General features: G+C 68.8%; 1 protein-coding gene across 1 annotated transcript in view; it reads right to left on the minus strand.

The window, feature by feature from the left end:
• The window catches only part of TADA3 (transcriptional adaptor 3), a 2,458-nt gene extending 2,246 nt beyond the window's left edge, over nucleotides 1-212 (minus strand). Inside the window, exon 1 of the mRNA XM_010718591.3 lies at nucleotides 2-212. Coding sequence (XP_010716893.1) covers nucleotides 2-162 — 161 coding nt within the window. The 5' untranslated portion in view covers nucleotides 163-212. The remainder of the gene's footprint in view (nucleotide 1) is intronic.
• Nucleotides 213-218: the final 6 nt, after the last annotated feature.

Consider the following 218-nt stretch of genomic DNA (forward strand, 5'->3'; position numbering starts at 1 on the left):
GAGCAGCGTCTCCAGCTCCAGCTGCAGCGTGTCCAGCTCCTCGATGCCGATGCCATCGTCCTCGGAGCGGGCCAGCACGGCCGTGTAGCGCGGGCACACCTTCACGTGGTCCACCGACTTGAAGTCGTGGAACTGCAACGGGCAGTCCTTCAGCTCGCTCATGGCGGCACCGGGGGGGGAACCGGAGAGCGAAGGGAGCGGGGCCTCGGGGCTCAGGG

The sequence above is a fragment of the Meleagris gallopavo genome, chromosome 14 (genome assembly GCF_000146605.3).
Source record: "Meleagris gallopavo isolate NT-WF06-2002-E0010 breed Aviagen turkey brand Nicholas breeding stock chromosome 14, Turkey_5.1, whole genome shotgun sequence".
In the NCBI taxonomy this organism is placed as follows: Eukaryota; Metazoa; Chordata; class Aves; order Galliformes; family Phasianidae; genus Meleagris; species Meleagris gallopavo.